At 40.8% G+C, this 21780-nt stretch overlaps 1 protein-coding gene across 4 annotated transcripts in view; it reads right to left on the bottom strand.

Annotated features, from left to right (window-relative positions):
- The window catches only part of DENND1A (DENN domain containing 1A), a 514969-nt gene that overhangs the window by 204157 nt on the left and 289032 nt on the right, over positions 1–21780 (bottom strand). For all 4 annotated transcript variants that reach the window (XM_038744796.1, XM_038744798.1, XM_038744797.1 and 1 more), the window contains exon 11: positions 12905–12950. In XM_038744796.1, coding sequence (XP_038600724.1) covers positions 12905–12950 — 46 coding nt within the window. The remainder of the gene's footprint in view (positions 1–12904; positions 12951–21780) is intronic.

The raw sequence follows: 21780 nt of genomic DNA, 5'->3' as shown, positions 1-21780 counted from the left end.
GGAATTGACAATACTGGACACACCAGCCAACCTGGGAAATTTTTATAGGTTGTTTACAGAAAGACATCGCCATATTGCAGACAACAACGTGTCAATCTGGCTGCCAGAAGCAGGAAAAGCAACAGATATAAAATTTTATTATTTCATGTCCCAGCAGCAGCCAGAAGGACTTAATGAAATCGCTCTTAGATTTACAATCTGAAATAGCGATTCAGCAGACAGATATGGTTAGGCTGGATGTGCCCTATGACCTCTCAACCCTTTGATCCTTGCACAGCAGGTGGCCTCCTGCCCCCTCCTGGGCATCTTCCCTTCTCTTCCGCCAATCTCCCGACCTTGACATGCAGTAGCTCCCTGATCCTACACAGGTGATTCTCAAGATTCTTATCAATGGCAGCTGCTGCTAACTGAGTGACAAAAATCACTGGCCTCCCCTGCCAACAAGACTCTAACAGCACTGGAAAGTTGAGGAGAAGGATTGTGTGGTGTCCAAAGGGACCTTTAATCAAAACCAACCAAACAAACAAAAAGAGCAAGGAAAAAAGAAAAAGAAAAGAGTCAAACGCCTTGCTAGCATTTACTGTGTCCTACCTGGAAACTTTCACTAAAATGAAATCCCATTTTTGATGCTATTTCTAGCTTGTAAGAGTAAATGTCACCTTAAAAAAAGTTCAGATTGTATCTTTTTCGTACTTTCCTAAAACCATGTGGAGCAAATTCATACCCATGAAAATCAAAACAATTTTTGGAAACCTAAAATTGACGACTGTTTTCAGTTCCATGAAATTTCATTTTAAAAACCCCATATGCCAAAATGTCCAAATTCCCTTTTTTTAAAAAAAATCGGGATTACTTCCAAAATCATAGTTAAAAAGCTAGGGCTAGATGATGCACATATGTACTTATCAAAGCTTCATAATTTAACCCCTTCATCCAACATGAAATGTGCTAAATACAAAAGCTGGAACGAAAGAACACAATTTCCCTAATACTGTCTCCTGCATAACCTCCAGGCGGGTGCCAAAGATTTAACAGGGACCTGTAGAATTTATATTTAGCTAAGAAAGCGTCCAGGAGTCTAGGCAGCTCAAGGCTTTTGTCAGACATTTCAGTTTATGAAGGGAAGGATCTAAGGCTGGACATATAAACTACATTGCTGGATCCTTACTGCTTCCAGCTCCATAAAACATGTTCGAAATTACTGTTGCAAGTACCTAGAAGTAAGCTTCTGCCAACTCCTTTGTCACAGAACTAAAATAATAGGGTGACCTTAATCTGCATGTGCAATAGTCTTGCTTTTAGTAATTTGGGCCTGTTTCTAATAGACTAGTGGAACAACCCTAATCCTGCACAATGAATGGCATTCCACCACGTTATGCAAACAAGGAAAACATTCTGCAATCAACTGAGAATCAACAACAAATATGTATGACTTTTTTTGAGACATGCCTCAATTTCACTTCAAGTATATATACCTTCTGGTTACAGAATAGGATCTCTTCAAATCTGGAATTCAGCACATGAAATTAATTTTATGGAGAAATAAGTTTAATTGGTGGTGGGGGGGAAATATTTCCAAGGGGAAACATTACATGTTAGTCCATTTGATAGTTCTGCAAAAAATTTTGATCATCTCCTCTGAAAAGAACAATTTTCATGGGCCACAAATTTAGAGACAGAGGTTTATGCTCTCTGAACAGATCATTACATAGCTTCCAAAATGGATCAGTTTGAACACACAGCCCCAGATCATCTCATATAGGAGTGCTTGATGAACCTCCAAACAATTCTTTTTCTTCAGAAGAAATTTCACCTAGTTGACAAACATTCTCAATGCACAGGACTTGCACGTTAAGTTACAAGTCCAACAGTTACCGAAGTCTCTCCTGAAAAGGCTGCGCCCTGTGTTAAACAAAACCACATGCTCCTGAATTCCAAGAGGTATGACTAGGCCAAGGGCCCTCCTTTTCAATCATCACCATCACCACAGCTCGTCTCACAGCTACAGAAATGGCTCCTCTACCAATCAGGCATGAGGACTTGATGCAAAGACGTTACCAGTCCAATCTGGCAGCGCTCAGAGCACATCAAAGAGCCTTTAAAATAATGCAAGTCTTGGAATAAAGTTGAACTTGGGGACGAATAAAACTAGAAAACCAGAAAGGAAGGCAAGTTCAGACTAGAAGGTTTGATATCTTATCTTAGGGAAATTTATCAGTACTAAATTCTTATCTTCACCTAATATGAATTTAATTAGTACCATAAGTGTGTTTCATTACTCAGCAACATCCCAAGCTTCATTTACCTAACAGTTTATAAACTTTTCATTTCCTTTGAAGTCATTTTCAGAAACACTAAAGAGAACTCTTCTCTGCACTGACAAACTAGGTGGTGATACCAAAATTGAAAAATAAAGACACTATAGATATTTACGCATTTTCTACTGGGATTTTCTCTTGTAAATGATACAGCATTTCTAATCTCATAGAGGGGATTATCTTATCTCAGTAGAGACCATTTCGTACCTGACAAATTAGATATAAATGTATTGGCTAGAGAGGATAATTTAATCAGCTGAGAAAACTTGTCTTTACGGATTAAAAAAAGCATTTCTTTGAATCTACAAATCCTATCTAAGCATCAATAGCCGAAACTAAATAGCATTAAAGAGTCAGCCTCAATTTTCAAACAATTCAAAAGGTATGCAAGCAGATTCAGAGTAAAAATTTAGGTGGACAGGACTTCTAAAATAGTTCTTAGAAACAAAAATTCTAGGGGCCTTGCCAACCTAAGTAACCTTTCAATTTTGAAACTCTAGATCCTATTTATGGCAAAATCCATTTATGATAAATCAGTATACCTATTTCCTTTGAGGAGCATTCTTTGGTGACAACCCATTGCACTTAGTACAGAGCTTGGTACATGGTAAGGACTTTCCAAATACCTCAAAAATGATTATATCAATATACCTTCAAAATCCAGCACTTAACTATCGCAACCTGAAGCTCCATGATCCAGTGAGGTTAACCTGCTACCATTCACTAACTGAAGTGGGGGAGCGAGGATGGAACACCAGGGTCAATGAGCCTCTTTTGTTCTACCTCTTGCAGGAAACCTTAGAACCCAATAGCCACCTTTAACATTTGTGCATTTACACCTGTCCTCAGCACAATCCACATTCACTCGTTTGTTTATTCAGCTAATTTCATCCCAAAAAATTTGAAATACTTCCTAATTTATCCTTATTCTTCCTCCTGCTTCAACTATTTGCAAATAATATTTGTTTGTCCCACCCTCATTAGATGGTAAGCTCCTTGAGGGCAGAGAGTGTTCCTTTTGCTTCTGTTGTACTTCCACAAGTGCTGAGTTCAGTACTCTTGTGCTCAGTAAATAACAATGAATGCCAGTGTTTGACTGATTGATTGATTGACCGACTGACTTAGAGAGAGCTGGAAAGCTAAGATTATCCTCTTCTTACGGACACTAAAACTGAGGCAAAGGGAGGTTATGGAATTCACCCAGAATCCCCCATAAGTTACATGGATAATCACAACAAAATCTGAGGAGTTTTCCCCTCAAAAATGGTGTCTTTTACCCTTAGGGACAGTGACTTTGTAAATGGCTGACACTATTTTTGATGTAACACGATCAAACTTCTGCACAGCAGAAAAATCATTATTTGGGGGAAGCAAATGCATATTCTGCAATAGCCAAGACTTCTGAGGACAAATATGAACATTGTCATTTTCACCTGAATTTAATTACCATTATTATTCCAATTCAATCCTCAGGGAGTCATTTAAACAATGAATTACTAAAGTCAAACCAGGAAGAAAATATCTGTGGTAAAGAAAGAGGAAAAAATTATCTCCACTTAGTCTAAAATGGCTTCCAAAAAAGTCTAAACAAAAGTTATATATAATTTCTAACATAAGAAACAAGAAAGGACATCTAATTATAGCAGACCAGGTTCTTGGCATATGAAAAACATTACTCTCCTCATCGATAAGCACCTAATATTCCCCAAACTTGCAGAGGTGATGAGTGGAATTTGAACCATCAAGAAGCAAAAAAACTTGAAGAATGAGGTCACTTGCCAGAATTTCTGTGACAACATAACTTTAGCTCTACTGAAGAAAGGCACTCTAGCTACAAGAACCAAAAGAAGTAAAGCTCCTTTGAGATACTGCTTGCCAGGTAGCTAAGAATATCGTTATGCCAACAAGACACTATGAAGATTCATTTGATGAACATGACTCAGTTTCAAGAACTACTTGTAACTCAACAAAAAACATACACTTTAAAATACCTCATAATCATAATGAAATAATAATAATGGCATTTATTAAGTGCTTACTACATGCCAAGAACTGTTCTAAGTGCTGGGGAGGTTACAAGGTGATGAGGTTGTCCCATATGGGGCTCACAGTCTTAATCCCCATTTTACAGATGAGGTAACTAAGACCCAGAGAGGTGACGTGACTTGCCCAAAGTCACACAGCTGACAATTGGCAGTCAGGATTTGAACCCATGACCTCTGACTCCAAAGCCCAGGCTCCTTCCACTGAGCCACGCTGCTTCCCCAAAGGGAAGCATACAAAAACACATGCCAAAGATGAGCAAATTGTGGGATTCCAAGGGCAAAGAGAACTCCAGATATACTGACTGCCCCTAACCCGATGACTTTTACTCATCGCTAAACTATACAACCTGTTCACATTAGCATGGTCCACAGCAATAAGAAGAATGCAGAAGGTTCTGCCTTCAACACAGGCAAGGAGTAAATCTTGCAAAGATAACAAACATAAATTATTTTCAGATCATGCTTTCCACAGTGTGGCCTAGTAGAAAGAATGTTGGCCTAGACACCAGAGTACATAGGTTTTAATCCCAGCTCTGCCGTGCTGTGTGACCTTGGGTACGTCATTTAAGGTATCTGGGCCTCAGTTACCTTATCTGCAAAATGGAAATTCAACACCTATTTTCCCTCTCACCCAAAGTGAGACAGGGACTGTGTTCAAGCTGTTTATGTTATATCTCCCCCAGTGATTAGTACAATGCTTGCGCTTTATGAGTGCCACTGTTATTAGCATTATTGTTGTTGTTATTTAGGGTACAGCCCAATCTAGGAACAGGCCAAAGCACGAGGTCATGGCCTTAGAGATAACTTTGGTAATGTGTCTACCATCTCTACTGTATCATACTCTCTCAAGTGCTTAGTACACTGCTCTGCACACAGTAAGAGCTCAATAAATACCACGGAATGATTAGCTGATTGGAGGAAGTCCTGCTATGACATTCAAAACCACACAAAAAGATAGAACTCCTAGATCTGAAATTCTGGGGAAATCTACAAGCAAGGAGGGAATCTATGCTTAGATTCTGGAATGGACTTTTCTTCAACATAAATAACATGGGAAAAATGCCCCCAAACTTCAAAATTAATGTTAGAATCTCCATCTTTTTTTTATCGTATTTATTGAGCGCTTACTATGTGCAGAGCACTGTACTAAGCGCTTGGGAAGTACAAATTGGCAACATATAGAAGAAAAGTACAATGGCTGAGATACATCATTACTTTCCATTGTTGGTGAGATCCAAGTTAGAATTCCTCTTGCCAGACTACTGCAGAACCATGAATTAGCTGATTCACAAGGTGGCTTCACATGAAAATGTAGCAAAAGAAACATGATTTTCATAGCATGCCAGACTGATAAAAAATGAAGGGAACCACCTGCACTTGTGGACATCCCAAGTCCAGAGCCTTAACAATTGCTAGAAACAAAACATGACAAGTTCCTAAAACCAAAGTCTTGACAATTCTTACGACCACAGCCTTGATAATTCTAATGATAACAATAACAATAATATTTTTTAAAAAAATTCCTAAGCAAATTTGGCTGCCTTGAGAAGTTTGCCCAAATCCAATGCCATGCTTCAGACATGATTACCATCAACGTAAAGCAGGGCTTTGCAGTACGCAATTCTCAGTTGTAACCTGTTCTAGTCTGTCATGCTTGAAAGACCTAATTTCAGAATAAATTTCTGATCTACTGAGAAATGAACTTAACAGGCTAAGAGCACGATCAAAAGTCTTTGAGACATTTCCTCAGGAACTGCTGCAAACCCACTTAAAGCTGTGTATCAGTGACTATGCTCTAGTAGAACAAACCACTTGACAGTGTACAGATTTTTACAGACCATTTCAAAAAATCACTCTGGGGATATGAACTGACAATCTGAAGACCAAGGTTATGTAACAAAATTGAACCAAAGATTTCATCAGTAACACAGAACTTAATACAGTCACTGAAGCTTTCTCCTTAAGAACTATCCTATCCAATAACTCACATAGAAATCTAAACCAGGAATGTCAACGTGTCCTTTGGGAGACTGACAGAATTAGGAAACAATGAGCGATCATTCTGCACTGAAGTTCTACAAAGCTATGGGGAATCCAATCTTCTCATGATGGCCATGGGACCTGAATCTGATGCAGAAAGCTTCTCAAGAAGCCTCCATAATTGTCATCTAAAAGCAACTCTCCACAACTCATAGCAAGACAGAATCACCAAAACTGAAGTTCTGAATTGTAGTCAGCTCAACAGTGCTCATTACAACACAGTTTCTCTGACTGGGGATGTGGGAGGAGCTTGAAACAGCAGAATATACCACTACTGTAAGGTGAACTTAATGCATCTAATAATAATAATAATAACGACATTTGTTAAGTGCTTACTATGTGTCACGCACTATTCTAAGCGCTGGGGTAGATACAGAGTATTCAGGTTGTCCCACGTGGGGCTCACAGTTTTAATCCCCATTTTACAGATGATGTAACTGAGGCACAGAGAAGTTAAGTGACTTGCCCAAAGTCACATAGCTGACAAGTGGCAGAGCCGGGATTAGAACCCATGACTTCTGACTCCCAAGCCCATGCTCTTTCCACTAAGCCATGCTGCCTATGTTTATGAGGAGGACAAAGAAATGTTTTAGAGATTTTGTGAAGCTCAGTCTCAATGTGGCAGTGCAGTAGTAAACTGCTGGCAGACAAGTTCAGCAGACCAGCCACGTAGGCAGACCAACATGGCAAAGAACAATCAGGAGAGGAGCTGCTCTTGTAATGGGCAGGGAATGTGTTTACCATCTTATACTGTAGTCTCCCAAGTGCTTAGTACAGTGCTCTGCACACAGTAAGGGCTCAATAAATATGATTGATTCATTGACCTTGACGATTGGAAGCTTCAGGAGACTAGAGATATAAAGACCCAGATTCATTGACATCAGGAACTGCAAACGGAAATTACACTGTGAGGCAAAAGGCAATTTTAGGTGTCCACAGCCACCTCCACAAAGGATAAAATCTCACCATCAGTTGAGTCATTTTCAAATATGTGTGTATGCATGTGCATACATACATATATATATATATTCATTCATTCAATTGCATTTATTGAGTGCTTTCTTTGTGCAAAGCATTGTACTAAGTGCTTGGGAGAGTACAATATAACAATAGATACATTCCTGTCCACAGTGATCTCACAGAGAGAGACAGAGAGACAGAATTTAAATTCTTATAAAACTGGTACCATGTGGATTTGGCTCAGCATGAAACGGAATACAGCATTGACTAATTCCTCCTGTCTCTCCCTGCTTTGGTCTATACTTCACTCCGCTGCCCAGATTATCTTTGTACAGAAATGCTCTGGGCATGTCACTTCCCTCCTCAAAAATCTCCAGTGGCTGCCTTTCAACCTACGAATCAAGCAAAAACTGGATTCAAGCAAAAACTCCTCACTCTCAGCTTCAAGGCTCTCCATCACCTCACCCCCTCCTATCTCACCTCTCTTCTCTCCTTCTACAGCCCAGTCTGCACCCTCCACTCCTCTGCCGCTAACCTCCTCACTGTGCCTCGTTCTCGCCTGACCCGCTGTCGATTCCCGGCCCATGTCCTTCCCCTGGCCTGGAATGCCCTCCTTCCACACATCCGCCAAACTAGCTCTCTTCCTGCCTTCAAAGCCCTACTGAGAGCTCACCTCCTCCAGGAGGCCTTCCCAGACTGAGCCCCCTTTTTCCTCTCCTCCTTCCTTCCCCATCGCTCCCCACCCTACCTCCTTCCCCTCCCCACAGCACTTGTACATATTTGTAGATTTATTACTCTATTTTATTTGTGTATATTCACTACTCTATTTTATTAATGATGTGCATATAGCTACAATTCTATTTATTCTGATGGTTTTGACACCTGTCTACATGTTTTGTTTTGTTGTCTGTCTCCCCTTTCTAGATTGTGAGCCCGTTTTTGGTTAGGGACCGTCTCTATATGTTGCCAACTTGTATTTCCCAAGCGCTTAGAACAGTGCTCTGCACACAGTAAGCGCTCAATAAATATGACAATAAATGATTCTAACGTACTCTTCCAAGTGTTAAACACAGTGTTCTTCACACAGAAAGCATTCAATCAGTACTACTGACCGATTCCAGAGACAGATAAACAACACCTTGGACACAGGGAAATTCAAGGTAAGGCTTATTTCAGAATTATATCAGAGTTATATAACAGAATGGGATTCCTGAAAACCTAATTTCTCATAATCAATAGCTCAAACCATTTTCTTCTAAATCAATGATTTCAATTCCAATGACATTGGGAGAGCCTACGTTTCTTTAAAACTTTCCTCCTAAGGTGATAATAAGACAGAATAACTAGATTGAAAGCTGCTTTAGGGCAGGGATCAAGGCTACCTATTAATAATAATAATAATGATATTTGTTAAGCCTTACTATGTGCCGAGCACTGTTCTAAGCACTGGGGCGGATACCAGGTGATTAGGTTGTCCTGTGGGGCTCACAGTCTTAATTCCCATTTTACAGATGAGGGAACTGAGGCATAGAGAAGTTAAGTGACTTGCCCAAAGTCACACAGCTGATGAGTGGCGGAGCTGGAATTAGAAACCCATGACCACTAATTCCCAGCCTGTGCTCTTTCCATTGAGCCACACTGCTACCTATTCTGTTGTACTCTCTCAAGCACTTAGTACAGTGTCTTGTACACAAGTAAGCACTCTGTAAATACCATCAATTGACTGATAACTAACACTAATGTAGCTTGAATTTAAAAGGACTGAAATATGGGCTGTGAATGGTTGAAGACAACATAGAGAGGGAGAAGAAACCAGACAAAGAAATCCCCGACATCCTAGTCTTGTCTTATGCTGTTGAGTCGTCTCCGACCCATAGCGACACCAAGGACAAATGTCTGCCAGAACTCCCCACCTCAATCTGCAATCATTCTGGCAATGGATCCATAGGCACCCTAGAGAAAACCTCTAATAAAGCTTCATGACTGTAAACCATGCTTCATTAAAGCATCTTTATTATTGCATCTATTTTAGAACTGAGAGGAGCATTCTGAGAGGCTCTAAATTCACAGTACTAAATTAAAAGGAGTGCTTTCAAAAACTCCTATCACGTAGAACCCAGAGCTTGTAAAAATCAACGGGATGCAAGGGAATTTGGGTTAACTTAGAAAGTTCAGAAAACTAGTCCATAGCCCATGTGATTTTATAGGGGATTTTTGTGCATTACTAACTTAATGATAAGCATGGTCTGGGAAGGAATTGATTTGGCCTAGACAATGAGGTTAAAGAGACTTAAGCAATGCAGAGGAATATACACTGTACAAGCAACTACACAGGAATCAAGCCCAATATAGGTCAGAACTGCACATAAATTGATTCGCATTTCTAGTATCTCACCAATTACAGTCCCTGGCTGTTTCTTCTCCATTGCTGAGTATTTCTGTGACCACAGGTGCCCTTTTGACCCTACCCTAGACCACTGGAGCCCACTCCACAGGGGCAATGGCCCCACAAATTTCTGAGCTCAACTTCCCAACCTGCTCATCCCAGGGCTCTGATTGAAAACCTGGTGGTTGAAGGGACCCAGAATGTTGACTTTTTGGCCTATTTCCTCTTCAAAGCCTGTCCCTTTCCAGTTATCTTCCCCCTAAAATCTCTCCCCACTTTTCACCTTCACACTCAAAATGAAAAGCTGGCACTACTGCCTTACATTCATTTTGTGTCCCTCATAGAAACAAAGTCTGGGATAGAACGAGGCTCACTGCTCACTTCCCAAATAACATAAGCCCCCCCAAAAAAATGGATAATACCAAGGCTTGTTAAATAGTAATTTTTGGTATCTCCTATGCTGCAAGAGGTTGAAGATCACCACCTAACATGGAATCCACTTTCTCCAGTAAATAGAAACTAAGTTTGATGCCCTCTGATTATTTTCTTTTTCTACTACAAATAACTGTATGCCACTTGTAACAAGAATGATGATCTGAACTCAGTAATGACAGGGAAGCAATGGTAGTGAAGTACTGCAGCCTAGTGGAGAGAGTATGGTTCTGGGAGCTGGGAGACCTGGGAAGTGTGACCCTTGCTGTGTGACCTTGGGCAAGTTCTCTGTGCCTCAGTTTCCTAACCTGTAAAATGAGGATTAAATACCTGTTCTCCCTTCCCTTTAGACTGTGAGCCCACTGTTAGGTAGGGACCGTCTCTATATGTTGCCAACTTGTACTTCCCAAGCGCTTCGTACAGTATTCTCCACACAGTAAGCACTCAATAAATACGATTGAATGAATGAATGAATGAATGTGAGCCCCATGTAGGACAGGGACTGTGTCCAACCTGATTATTTTGTACCCACCCCAGCACTTGTTAAGGGCTTAGCATATAGTAAATGCTTAACAAATACCACAATATTATTATTAAGTCTTAAGAAGGAAACCAATAACCATGTCTGATGCCACTGTCTTCACCAGAAAATGTCAGGTTGAGGTTTATGGAGCTATCACTTGATGTGTTCTGGTGATTCCCGCTTTTGTACAAATCACACTTTAATGTTTATGTCAAAGAACTCTGTACCCAAGAAAGAAATAGTGTGTGAGGTGAATCTGAAAGATGGTCTAGAATTTGCTAGGAAGGAGATTACTTGGATGGGCAAATAACAGCCTTTTAAGAATGACTAGCCAACAGAAAAAGGAGAGTGATAACTCAGCACAAGCTTTTTTCCTCCCAAATACTCCTCTTTAAAACAAGAAAATTAGCACATTGTTCACACTGCCTCCTGAGGGGCAAATCTGAGAGCCAGAAAAATAGTTAAAATGTGTTCTCAGTTTTGCTTACTCTAAACTTCTACTGACATCTGCCACATTCCTCTGAAGTTTAAGAAATTCTGGCACCCATGCAAAGGCATAATAAGGTGCCTATAGCTTTTGAGAAGAATCAGAGAGACAGTCTGAAATAAGTCTTGTTGTATCCTTTGCTCAAGAGGGAGAGAGAATGGGAGAGAAAGAAAATGAGGGAGGGATTTTATATGAGTTTGTTTCTATGCAATCACAAAGGAAATGTATTTTCTAAGGAGCTGTTATTTGGGTCGGGTTTCCCATGTTTTCTCTCCTCCTAGCACCAAGTCTCCTTCCCGTAATAGGGAGAATCTGGGGAAATTGAACCTCATCTTCCTAACAGTGTTGTGTTTTTAACCTATGAAAGAAGAACGTGTGGCTTAGAGGCTGTCTCTAGCCCTAGTATAAATCATGTGTGAGCTCACAGAATCTAAGATTCTATGTTGTTCATTCTTGGGGAGGGCCTATTCATTTTTCTGGGAAGGGTGACCCAAGCTGGCACTGAGGGAGGGGAATCTTTTATTGATTACACTATGCAACTGCAGGTGTCCTGAGCACCCAAAGTGAACCCATAGCCCTTAATAACTAATTAGAATCCCCAATCAGGTGAGTGCTATGGAAATAATAATTATGGTATTTGTTAAATGTTTACTATGTGCCAGGTACTATACTAAGCACTGGGGTGGATTCAAGCATATCAGATTGGACACAGTCTCTGTCCCACGTGGGGCTCCCTGTCTCAATCCCCATTTTGCAGATGAAGTAACTGAGGTCCAGAGAAGTGAAGTGGCTTGCCCAAGGTCACATAGCAGACAAGTGGAGGATCTGGGATTAGAACCCATTAGATTACGGAAATCTAAGAAAATTTCACGACTTTGAAAGGGTTTCCATTTTTCACGCAAAATCTACCCCGTGCTTCATCATCTATTTGGAAACCAAAATGCAAAAATGAAAAAAAAAAAATTCCCCAATCTGATCTAAACACACAATCGAAGATAGTCCCTAATCCCTTTGCTTGATGTATTCGGAAAGGGTGATGACAGGGAGGAACTGTTAACAGAATGCAAGAGCCACATGGCAATCCTGCCAATTTAGAAAATCTAGCAGATTTTTATGGTCTATTTTGATCAAGATTCTCAATGTCAAACAAACAGGTTTTCCGATAACCAACTCTCTTCGTTCTCTTAGCACAATAGCACAGTGTGCGACAGCCAGAGAAGCAGGTGGTCTGAGCTGAAGCTAACTTGAAGGAGAAGAAATGTTTCCTTCCAGACGTGCAAGGCTGTTATCCCAGGACCCCAGAAAGCACTGACTTCAGATTCATCCTCAAGTAACTTAGCTCCTCTGCAAAAAAGGCAATCTCCAATTATGTGCCAGTTTGGAGGAATTCAGAGGCTTGTCTCTTACTGGTTTCAAGCAGAATGTTCCAACTTCAAAATATCATACAGACAAAACCTAAAGCTTGGAATATTCATATTTTAGGCAAACTAAACGAATCATCCTCTCGTGATCCTCGCACTCTCAGAAATATCCCCAGGCTAGTGAACGGAGCTGAGATTCGCCAGCTTGGGGGGCACACTGAGAACAAGGGGTGGCTCATACTATTCCATCTACTCGTTGTAAACATTGAAATCCATATCTATTTTATTTCTAAAAAGGAAAAACAGGAAACAAGTCAGAACCAAAGATTCATGAGGAAACAAGCCAACTTACCTCCATCAGACTTAAATGTATTCCTATGAGGTAGGGCATGGGAGCGCTGTGAAGAGAAACAAAGAAAAACAGCTGGTTAAAAGTCTGTTTCATGTGACCAAAAATTACAGATGGTTAAATATTTGCAGAAAAACTGTTTTAATAAACGTTTGCACAGTTACATTTTCTTTCACAACAAAAATCCTAATGTGACACTTTGTTCCTAACCATAGAAACCTCCCAGTGATTTTCAAAATGTTTGCTGTTGGGGAAAGCTCGTATAGATACAAACTAGAAAATGGAGCTAACTAGCACAGCCCCAAATGAGGGGATTCACATCTAGGAAGTCATAGGATTTTTGACCTAACTGGTTCTCAAAAGCTGTGTTTTCAGTCGAAACATTGTATATTGGGACCAATGTTCCCACAGGAACAATATTACACACGGGGGACCAGTTCCTGAACCAATTTTGGATACAGCAATTACAAACGAGTGATATGGCTTCATTAATGAATTTTTATGGAGTCAGAGAGTTTCAATGATAGAGCAGCCAACTTCTACTTCATCAGAAATATAATGTACATGTCAACGCTCCCTGATGATTCTGCCTGATGATTAGGTAACTTTCTCCCTCTCCACCCTCTGGCTTCTTCTGCTCTGTCCCACTGCTCTCTTTAAACTTTCCCTCTTGATAACAATTCTTTCCCCATTTCCCTTTAGCTCCTATGCATTCCCCTTTCCCAACACTGTTGCCCCTAGAACGATTGCCATGAAGGGGGCTAGTGATACAAAGTTAAAACCAATGTTTTGTACAGCAGAAACAGGGTGTAAATTTAGAAATGTTTAAAGTGAAATTTGTCAACAAAAATTGTTCCAAAGACAGTTGGGACAGAGAAGGAAGATTCTTCTGTTGGCTTGATCCACTAAGAAAAACAAGATTCCTCTTCCCAATGGTAGATCCTTGGCCTCACTGCCTCCCTTTTCCTATCTGGCATTTCCTCCTGGATCTATGCTTTCAGCACAGATTCTGAGAATAATGTCTGCCTTCAACAGACCATGAAGCTCTTCAAGTTATAAATTGTTTTACATCCTGAAGGGAAAGGTAATAGGAAAACTGGGGAACAAAGAGGTGAACTGAAATACCCAAAGGTACTTAACCAAACCTTAGCAGAGCTTGGGGGACCCCAAACATCAAAGTTGCAATGAGGCCATAGCAGAGAACACAGCCTCAAATGAGGGGTTTCACATATACACAGTCGTAGAATTGATGGCACAACTGGTTTTCAATAGCTGTATCAGTACAAACATTGGGAGATCTAGTCTTTTCCCCTTTTTGCTCTTCCCCCTCCCCTTTCCCTGTACAACACCATTTTCAGGTGTGCATTCCCTAAGGTATGTTTGACTGGATTGCAGGCATCCCTGGGCACCTGTACCTGACCATCCTCCACCCAGTTAATGGGATTGATTTAGGGTAGGCTCATGAGCCACATCCTCTAACTGATTTCTGCAGACAGGATCTGACCAATTGGAAGAATTGTCTATCTTCTGATGCAATGAAATCAACAGTGTCCTTCACCGTCCCCAGCCTCATTGACCTGCCGCATTCATCTCCATCCACCTAGGCGTGAAGAGTCACTGCTGCTGATAACGCTGTGCCTACATGAGCAACACAATCCCCCTGGCCTGGGGGAGGCAGAGACATAACAACCCCAAAGGCCCCCATCTTATCTCCTTTCTATGTCCTGGAGGGGTGGCAGTAGTGGTAACATGTACCTCCAGAGTTACCCTCCATTTCCTCTCCGCTCCACAGAGGGATGACACTGGCAACACAACACTCCCAGAGCCCTCCTTTGCCTCCTCTCTCCCCCAGGGACAGTGAGGTGGCTGCAGGAGGGGCAGGAGTATGGCTCATCAAAATGTCCCACCTTCCTCTTTCCCGGTCCTACCCCACTATCGCTAGGTTGGTGAGTAATATAGCTTAAACCACTTAGACAATGGATGAGGTGGCAAGGTATTGCAGAAGTTCATCCAATCATTTTGAAGGACATCGACAAATGGGTAGTAGTTCAAATTGACATTAATCCTTCGGCGTACCCCTGGGACAAATGGAGAGAGAAATGGCAAGTATGTTGCTTAACTGTGATAGGATGCAGGAATCTTTTGGCTTTTTGGGGGGACTCAGTGGGAGGAAGACATTCCAATTTTACATGAATTTATTCTTTCCCTTTTTAGTTGAACTCTGACTTAGAGTGCTTATGATGACTATTTCCATTTTGCCCAAAATGTCACTTCAAGAACAACTCATCAAGCTAATGCTAAATCCTTATTTCATTCACTTATCACATAACTGACTGCAAGTGGTGATGTCTTTAATCCCATCCCATTCACCTTCTCTATCCACCCTTCAAAATACCACTTTACAAAAGTCCAGAAACTTTTCAAAAACATACCATTTGTCCAGTGTAATTCTCTTCTAATCCAAAGCCTATAGATATCTTCAGGGATGACTCAGGGGGGCCCAGGTTATGCTAAACAGTTTAAGAACTATACTGGTATAGTATTTTTGTATCGGCTAGTGGCAACAGAAAATAACAACTTTTTATATTCTTATAAGGTGTCTGCTGTGCACATTCAGCTTCCTTCTTAATGGCGGCCTTCCAGGGCAAGGAAATGCCCTACGATATTTTTTTCCCCTCAAAGTGTAAACCATTAGTTTAGCTGCCAGCTGCACAAATGCTCAAACTTCCTTGTGTGACTGGCTTTGCTGTCCAAGCTTTCTCCAATGTACACTGAAATGAATGTGTTTCTAATTAAGTAGCTTCAGGAACACGACAGCTTCAATGTCAAAAATACAAAGTCTGATCCCCGGCAGGAAGTCTTAAGACTGCAAAATGTCTCATCTAGTGGAACCTTGGCTAATGTAATGAAAGAAAGCAGGAAGAGAGCAGAATTCCAGAAAACTGCCCATTTATTAATGTGTCCAAAAACACAGACTGTCACATACAGCATATAAAAATTCAGATCTGTAATATCTAATTACTTGTGTCATGTCTATTTTCTCCACGTAAAAACAGCTAATGAAGAAATGTACTAGAATTCATAATGTGTTTTCACTCAAATGTAGGAATTGGAAAAAATCACTAACTGGTCAACTTTTAAGATGCATTAAAAAGGGGAAGTCCATGAGAAAGGATGAACAAAATACCTAAATAAACAGCCTTCTGTCCAACGTAGTAACCAACGGTCCCTTTAACCTAAAGAGAATTGCTTTATAGAATCCTTTAATAGTGCATGTAGATACAGGACACACTCTAGTTACCATATACAAGCACTGATATCCATTTTAAGAATGCTTTAAGTACAGACATTATTTAAGTACAAGAGTTTTCAAAAGAGTCATTATGGTCTACCATGGAAAAAGCTGTTTCCTTCCACAGTAAAATTAAGATTCTAATAGCTCTACATTGAAAAAATGTTTAGCACACACATTATTTACTCTGCAGAGCACAATGGCTCTGTGATTTGTGCAAATGCAAATTTTAACAATTATTTTTTACAATGTCATCATTTGCCCAATAAACCACAAAAGCTCCTCTGAATCCATTACAATTTTCTCTGCAAACACACTAAATACATATTCAGACAACTTAAAAAAACAACATACCTGACCTCTCCGTGCTGCAAACATGTATTTTGACAAACTTGTGCAGGTTCTTAAAACAATATCTAGAAGGGGCATTGTAGTCTATGAGACTTCAGAAGCTCTTTAGAGTTTTACAATTTGTTCTTGTTGAGAAATACTTTGATGCATTTTGGCCCATGTCTTAGTTGACCTCTGCCTAAAGCATGTTGCCACATTTCCCTAGGAAGAGTCACTTCTAAAATTCACCCTTCCATTCTGGGGGTGGGGGTTTTGGACCTGCACACTACAACAGAATCTGTTTGCCTGCCTTTAATACTCAATAACAACCCTTGTTAAACATTTTCTTTGTATAAAGCCCTGTACTAAATGCTGGGAAGAATAAGTGGACATGGATACAGACCCCGGGCCAGAACAAGTTCATTTGGACAGAGATACGCAGAAAAAAATAGTTTAGGTAAAATGACTCAAAAACTACAACAGTAAAAGGAACAAATTAATTACAACTTGCTCTTGCATATTCAGGCTTCTCATCATTCCAAGCAGGGCCAAACTCCCATAATCATTCTGGGATTTCACCCCATAGGGAAACCCCGGGTGCTTCTCCGATCATCTGGTGCCCAATACTAGATTTGGCAGTGATTGGGAAATGGAAAGTCATCCCCAACGAGGTAGATTAAAATGCCAAATTCAGACAAAAAAATGAACTCTAAAACAGGCAATATTGATCCAGCCTCCCAAACCAATTCTCCCTACAGAGGAGGGCACTATAACACAGAGTGCTACGTAGGTACAAACCGAACAGTGATTCTGTGGCGAGCAGCGTACTGGTATGAATATGGATCCTGCACCCTTGTTAATGGCTACATATCGCCCATTCGTTATGAATGCATTTTTACAATTTGTTTAATTCCTTTCCTCCAGCTAATGAGAGACCTCTTAATTATGTTCCCCCGAGGTGGGCAGCTACTAATTGGAAAAGAGTCAGGTGAAATAAAAGAATCCTGGCTGCTCCAAAGCATAAAATACAGCCATCTAAGACAAAAAGGAAAAGAATCTCCCTGACATTGGGAAGGTACATAGCTTACGGCTGCCCAGGGATTTGTGAAATTTCACTCAGTTTTTCTCATAAAAATGAATAGTTAGCATAACAATTCACACATCATGTTATTTTACACATTTTATCTCAGACACAAAACAGCTTCTTAACAAAATACACTGATTAGTGAACCGGCTCCTGTGAACCTTTCGCCTATTCATTATTCTTAAAGAAAAGGCAAATCTTGAACAGGACTTTCTTGGTTTACATTTTAAGGCTGCCAATAGAAGCAGAGGACAAAATAGCAAATTTTCTTTTTTGGATTTGAAGGTTCTTTTATAAATGTGGGACTAGGGGCGGGGGGAAGGCTTAGGGGCAAGGGGGAGGGGAATGGTACTGGCAGAGCGAGGAGGAAAACTTCAGAGTCCCTCTATTCTTTACAGTTGAAGGGGCTTCATCATCTTTGCTCTGCACCTTTCAGGGAGCCCAAGATAAGTCAGATCAAAAAGGACTAGTAAAGAAGGTTGCATATGAGCAGATCTATATGCCTCATGCACAAGACCAAACATAGAAGCAACAAGGCCTAGTGGAAAGAGCACAGCCTGTGGAGTCAGAGGACGTGGGTTCTAATCCCGGCTCCGTGTGCTGTGTGACCATGGGCAAGTCACTTAACTTCTCTGCGACTCAGTTACCTCATCTGAAAAATGGGGATTAAGACTGAGCTTCATGTGGGACAGGGACTGTGTCCAACCTGATTACCTTGTATCTACCCCAGCACTTAGAACAGTGCTTGGTACCTAGTAAGTGCTTAACAAATACCATGATTATTATTAATTATTATTATTGTTAGAAGCTATGCAAGCAGAACTTCCAAGCAGATCTGTCAAGCTGCTTCCATAACTTAAAACTTGTCATATCAATCTGCATTCCTTTCCTTTCCCACCTGAACCTTAGCCTCTAGGATATTCCAAGGAAGGAGGAAAGGAGGAAGAGAACTCTTCCATGCTGCTTTTACTGGGTGTTCTGGGCTGGAGTGATCTCCATTTACCCAGATGAGGGAACAAATGCATTGTCCATATACGTACAAAGTTCGAAGCAGGAAAACAATGGTCATCTCCAACTTGACTGAGGTTTAAATTGAGATTCACTAAGTCAGCCTAGTGGCTGGAAACTATTAATGCACAGGAGAAATCAAAAGTCTCTCTCCAAACTACCTCCTTGTCTGCTGTCTTGTAAGTAGACAGATTTATTATTTAGAGAAGCAGCATGGCTCAGTGGTAAGAGCACAGGCTTTGGAGTCAGAGGTCATGGGTTCGAATCCAGCCTCTGATACATGTCTGCTGTGTGACATTGGGCAAGTCACTTAACTTCTCTGAGCCTCAGTTACCTCATCTGTAAAATGGGGATTAAGACTGTGAGCCCCACCTGGGACAACCTGATCACCTTGTATCCCTACAGCGCTTAGAACAGTGCCTTGCACATAGTAAGCGCACAACAAATGCCATCATTATTATTATTACTTATTTTATTATCAATTTCATTGGAGAACACATGATCCACAAAGAGCCACTGACTCTATGATCATAGACGCAAAGCCCAACTGGAATACCCCAACTCCTTTCTGACTGGAATACCTCATCTCCTTTCTGTCAGGAGGCAAGGAAGTACAATTAGTCTTTGCTACATGTCCAGCTCTGCAGCTTACCTGGCAATTCAAAATACTAAGAAAAAGTTGTAAGAGACTCATCCAAAACCAAAGAAATAGAAAATACAACTCTTCCTTGTTTGAATAACACTCAGTTTTTTTTTAAATTTCCCTGGACAGCAAGGGGGATGAAAAAAGTTAGAACTATGACATGAACTGAGGAAACAGCAGCCACAGCACTTATGTGCATAGCCGTAATTGATTTATTTTAATGCCTGTTTTCCCATCAAGACTGTGAGCTCACTGTGGGCAGGGAACGTGTCACCCGACTCTGTTGTACTGTACTTTCCTAAGTGCTAAGTACAGTGTTCTGCACTCAGTAAACACTCAGGAAATATGACTGATTGATTGAAATGACGAGGACAGAAAGTGTTTTCAATTTGTCTAATTTCCTCTCCAAGAACGTCCCTTTCCAACTCATGAGAAATCAAGAGGTTAGCTATAAAGTGAATCAAAAGGGTAATGGACCATTATGGTGGGGTGTGCAGGCGGGCTACGAGAGGACAGAAAAGGGTGGGAACCATAGGGGGGAAAAGTACAAAAACAGAAAGAAAACAAGGATGTTTTATGGGAAAAATACAATGGTTCCATGAGGGCTTCAGGGGTTAACAAGATCAACAGCCAATGCATCAACACAGCTTGTAAGTCGTCAAGCTACGCTGACTGTGAGCCCACTGTTGGGTAGGGACTGTCTCTATATGTTGCCAATTTGTACTTCCCAAGCGCTTAGTACAGTGCTCTGCACATAGTAAGCGCTCAATAAATACGATTGATGATGATCCCATGAATAAAAAGTAAGCGACAAAGAATATATTTTCTGTAACACTGATCATTTCCCAATTCTAGACACATGTATCACAATGCACACTTATCTAGGAGGACAGGGGAAAGAGAGGGCAGTGCCTGTCTGTGTGAGACTTGATGACTCCCTGATGGAACCAGAACATAGGAAATGATTTACAAGAGCCTGCTTTATGAGGTCTTCTTGTAGCAAGCACTGGGCTCAACCCAAAAGAAAAGGGGGACTGGAGAAGAATGAATAAGAAATGGAGATAACGTCTTAAAAAATAAAACTGAGGGAGTCAACATCAAAGTATATCCCAACCAGCTCTTTTTGACTCTTTTTCAAGCTAATGGAAGGAGGCAGGTCAGAAAAACTCAGGAAGAGCTCTACAGCAAAGACCCTTCCACTGAAAGTTAATCATAGTAAAAAGGTCAGGTGACAGAGTCCTTACTGACTCACAAAAGTTTAAGAGGATTTCAGGAAGTTCCATTGAAGGAGACAAGAAAGTGCCCGGTATGGCATAGGTGGAAATAGGAACCAGTTAGGATAATCAACATGATGGAACATAACATAAGGGCCAGAGATAAAAGTACAACACAATGAGCATTAATGTTCTGGAAGGTAGTCTTTCTAAAGACATTTGGGAAGGAAAGGGAGAAAGACAAGGAACTCTTTTGATGTGCCTGCCCAATGGGAATGAATTACACCTCATTTAATTTTTCCAAGGATATAAAACTTCCAGTCGGCTTTCACACTCTTAAGGCATATACTCACCAAGCCTAACTAATAACCGTCCGAGGTGAGGGTAGAGTGTAATGTTGTGGGTTGGTGGTCATCCTGAATAGTTATTACTGGATAGAGATTTAAAAAAAAATCTCTAGGAACAGTGTGGCTAACAAAACTAAGACTGGGAAGAGATTTTCTTTCCCCCCACCACTTTTTCAAACGTTCAGTCCTTGCCCCACAGATACAACCTTGGTTGGCCATAGAAATCAAGAAAAAAGAGTGACTAACATCAGACTTTGCTCCATTTAGTCCTCTGAAATAAGAGGTTACCCTATGCAGGGAAAGCTTTCCAAGGGCCAATTTTGAAGCACTGCCTTTTCCTTAGCTTAAAAAATAGCATTAAATTTGCAGTTCTCTTTCCCTTGGTTCACACTAACTCATAACTGCAGAACTATAGCTGGGGGAGGTGGGATGGGAGTGGAAGCACATGGAGGCAAGGACTACCACACTGTTGGCCCATCCACAAAGCTAGATGCAGACACACCTACAGATCAGCACTAGATAAGGGCCCTTCTTATAGTGGACATCTCTTCTCGGGGGCCACAGGTACCAGAGTTTAAAAATTCTGCTCAGTCTTGTTGGTGCCTGAAGCATGAAGAACCTGGTGCAAAGCTTGCTGTAAGCAAGGAATGTGTCTTTTTATTGTTGAATTCTCCCATGTGCTTAGTATAGTGTGTTGCACACAGTAAGCGCTCAATGAGTACAACTGAATGAATGAACGTCCCTTGCAATACAGAAACTGCAATTTCTCCATGGTAGCTCCCACCAAGTAAATTGGATACCATCAACTGAGACACAGTGAGGGTGATGCTCTCTGACAAGACCATCATTTTGTAGGGATTCTTGAAAAGCTCACAGACGAAGGAAGTGGAAAGAATTCCTCCTAAATTAATGGTAACTTCCCCCACTCCTTCTCCTAATAAGGCCCATTTTCACATCAAAC

The sequence above is a fragment of the Tachyglossus aculeatus genome, chromosome 4 (genome assembly GCF_015852505.1).
Source record: "Tachyglossus aculeatus isolate mTacAcu1 chromosome 4, mTacAcu1.pri, whole genome shotgun sequence".
Classification (NCBI taxonomy): Eukaryota; Metazoa; Chordata; class Mammalia; order Monotremata; family Tachyglossidae; genus Tachyglossus; species Tachyglossus aculeatus.
Note: the sequence above shows the minus strand (reverse complement) of the source record. Positions and strands in the feature narration are given on the sequence as shown.